Source organism: Pinus tabuliformis, chromosome 9 (assembly GCF_031772625.1).
Source record: "Pinus tabuliformis cultivar Carrire ecotype Pingquan chromosome 9, CPIR1, whole genome shotgun sequence".
NCBI classification, from domain to species: Eukaryota; Viridiplantae; Streptophyta; class Pinopsida; order Pinales; family Pinaceae; genus Pinus; species Pinus tabuliformis.
Genome location: NC_142307.1, coordinates 1,460,127,493 through 1,460,129,935, shown reverse-complemented (window position 1 = coordinate 1,460,129,935; position 2,443 = coordinate 1,460,127,493). Strand labels below are relative to the sequence as shown.

The following is a 2,443-nucleotide window of genomic DNA, read 5'->3' as shown; positions in this document are numbered from 1 at the left end:
TGGTTATAAATTATCATAGTTATAAGTTTATTTTAAATTATTATTATTAGTTATGAAAAAAATTAATATATCAATTAAATATATATAAAAATAAGATTTTTAAATTTTAATTATAAAGATTTATTCAATTTTAAAATCTAAAGTTTAAATAGATATAGTTACAATAATATAGTTTAATTAATCTTACTTAGAATCATCAACAAAAAGTATACATAGAAGCCAATATTTCTTGGAGGGCTGAAATTCTTATTGTTCGGTTAAGGAGTAATTTTCATCAACTCTACAATAATATAGTTTAATCCCACTCAGAATCATTGACAAAAAGTGTACATAGAGGCCAATATTTCTTGAAGAGCCAAAATTATTAAGGACTAATTCTCATCAACTTTGTTGTGAAACAGGGCGCTGGAAAATGCCAAAAGAAGTGTGGGAGGAAAGAGTATGTATTTTTTGTTGTTCCGGAAAATTGGAAACAGAAAAGCATTAAAGAAATGTGGGAGGAAAGAGTATATATTTTTTGTTCTTCCGGAAAAGTGGAAACAGAAAAACATGTCATTTTAGAATGTGAGGCCTTCAAAGACAACAGAGAAAGTTACCCAGATATTCTGACAGCTATATCTTGGGATAATCTATTTAACCAGGAGGTTTGTAGAGACACTGGGAGCATTTATTGAAAAGCTTTACAGAAAAAAAGCAAAATACATCAACCAAATGAAAAACCATAGACTATCTTTAACCTAATAAACTTCAAAATAATTTTAATTTTTTAGTTCAATCATACCACTTAAACAAACAAACAAAAATAACTCATTGTCATAACAGTGTTGATATAACCATAATAATCCTCCATCCAAATTCCATACAAACCACCATTTTTCTCGCGAGTAGGGTGGAAGCTCCTCTAAACATGTATCTTTGGATATTTTTTTTTTATACCCAACCAAAAAAACCATAAAAAAAATACACTGAGAATCGAACCTCGGATAATTGTAATAATTTTCACCAGCTAGACCACAGCCCAACCAGTGTAGATTGTGCCCAGCAGTAGAATGGCATACATATACTCTAATCACACTGACACAAAGACACAAACCAGAGCTGTTTTCCAGAGTTCGTAACCGGTATCTAGTACCCTAAGTGCCCAAAAATTCAGTTACAGCACTTGCATTCTGAGAGGCATACATATGTCACAGAATCATGGAAGTGGAATCTAAATGACTTTCATGATACAGAAATAGACATAATTAAAAAAACAGACTTCAAACAGCCCTAATTTCATTAATCTGGTTTATAGAGGGTTCCATTGCCCAAATGTGTACAGCGCAAAGCATTCATCCTTAGTGAAAATAAGGAATAGCTAAATCTATTTGCTAATTCCAATGAAAACCGCTTTGAACTTCATTTAGGTCAGAGACATCAAGCTACAGTTATAGGAAACACAGGAATACAAAATCAAAATATGAAATAACAGGATACCTCCCTCCCTGCTTGCCTGCCTAATGATCTTCATTATCAATATCATCCGACTTAGACTTCTTAGGCTTCCGATAGTTTTCCTCATAATGCTTCGCCACGAGGAGGCCTGTGTTGATGAGTTTCTGGATGTTGGGGACATTGTAATTCTGCGCCAAGTAGATCCCAAATGCAGTCCCTGCGATGAATTGGAAACCGCTCCGAATAATAGCCATTACTCCCACCAAGCGCAAAGCAAAGCAAAACAACAGGCAGGCAAGAGGATTCTTTCTAAGGATGACTATGACTGCTTAGACCTTATGAATGCACTCGGACTCATGGAGGCCGTTCCTCTGATTGAATTTAAAAAGCGTATCGTTTCTTTTCGCCCAAGTTTTCTCCAGGGTTGGATTTGAAGAAGCAATGACTCAACGATTGAATTTAACAGGGTTTTCTTTTCTTTACGCCCAAGTTTTCTATTCCGGATTGGATTTGAATGAATGCTCTGGTTGCGATGCCCTTTTGCTGAAGTCACCAGCTTTTAAGTATTGATCAGAGAGTTTTTATTAAGTATCTCGAGTTTTAGTGTTTGGAATCGATTCGCAAGTATTTCTATAATAAAATCTGTAAAGTTTAAGTATATGATTAAAGTTGTAGCCTTGGAATAAGGTATAAACTAACCCAAATAAAATTGTGACTTGGAAAAATGATTTAAGATTTAAAAGTCTTTATTAAGAGTGAAAGTTTACTTTCAATTAAAATAGTATAGATATTTTGAATAAAAAAGATGAACGAATTAATTTGATTAGTATAGGTTAGATTCTTTGAATTATTTCAATGGTATAAATTCTTTGAATAAAGATGATGGATGAATTATTTTAAGTGGGATAGATTCTTTAAATTATATGACGAGTTTGAATAAATTGAGCTAAGATTGAAATTTGGCAATGCAGTAATATATCGTGAGATTGGAAGATGAGATGAATGTGTT

The 2,443-nt window shown here is 32.8% G+C and overlaps 1 protein-coding gene across 1 annotated transcript; it reads right to left on the bottom strand.

The window, feature by feature from the left end:
• Positions 1-1,244: 1,244 nt before the first annotated feature.
• On the bottom strand, positions 1,245-1,991 carry LOC149154094 (uncharacterized). The gene has a single exon (XM_089439709.1). The coding sequence runs from the start codon at positions 1,686-1,688 to the stop codon at positions 1,497-1,499; it is 192 nt and encodes a 63-aa protein (XP_089295835.1). The 5' UTR covers positions 1,689-1,991; the 3' UTR covers positions 1,245-1,496.
• Positions 1,992-2,443: the final 452 nt, after the last annotated feature.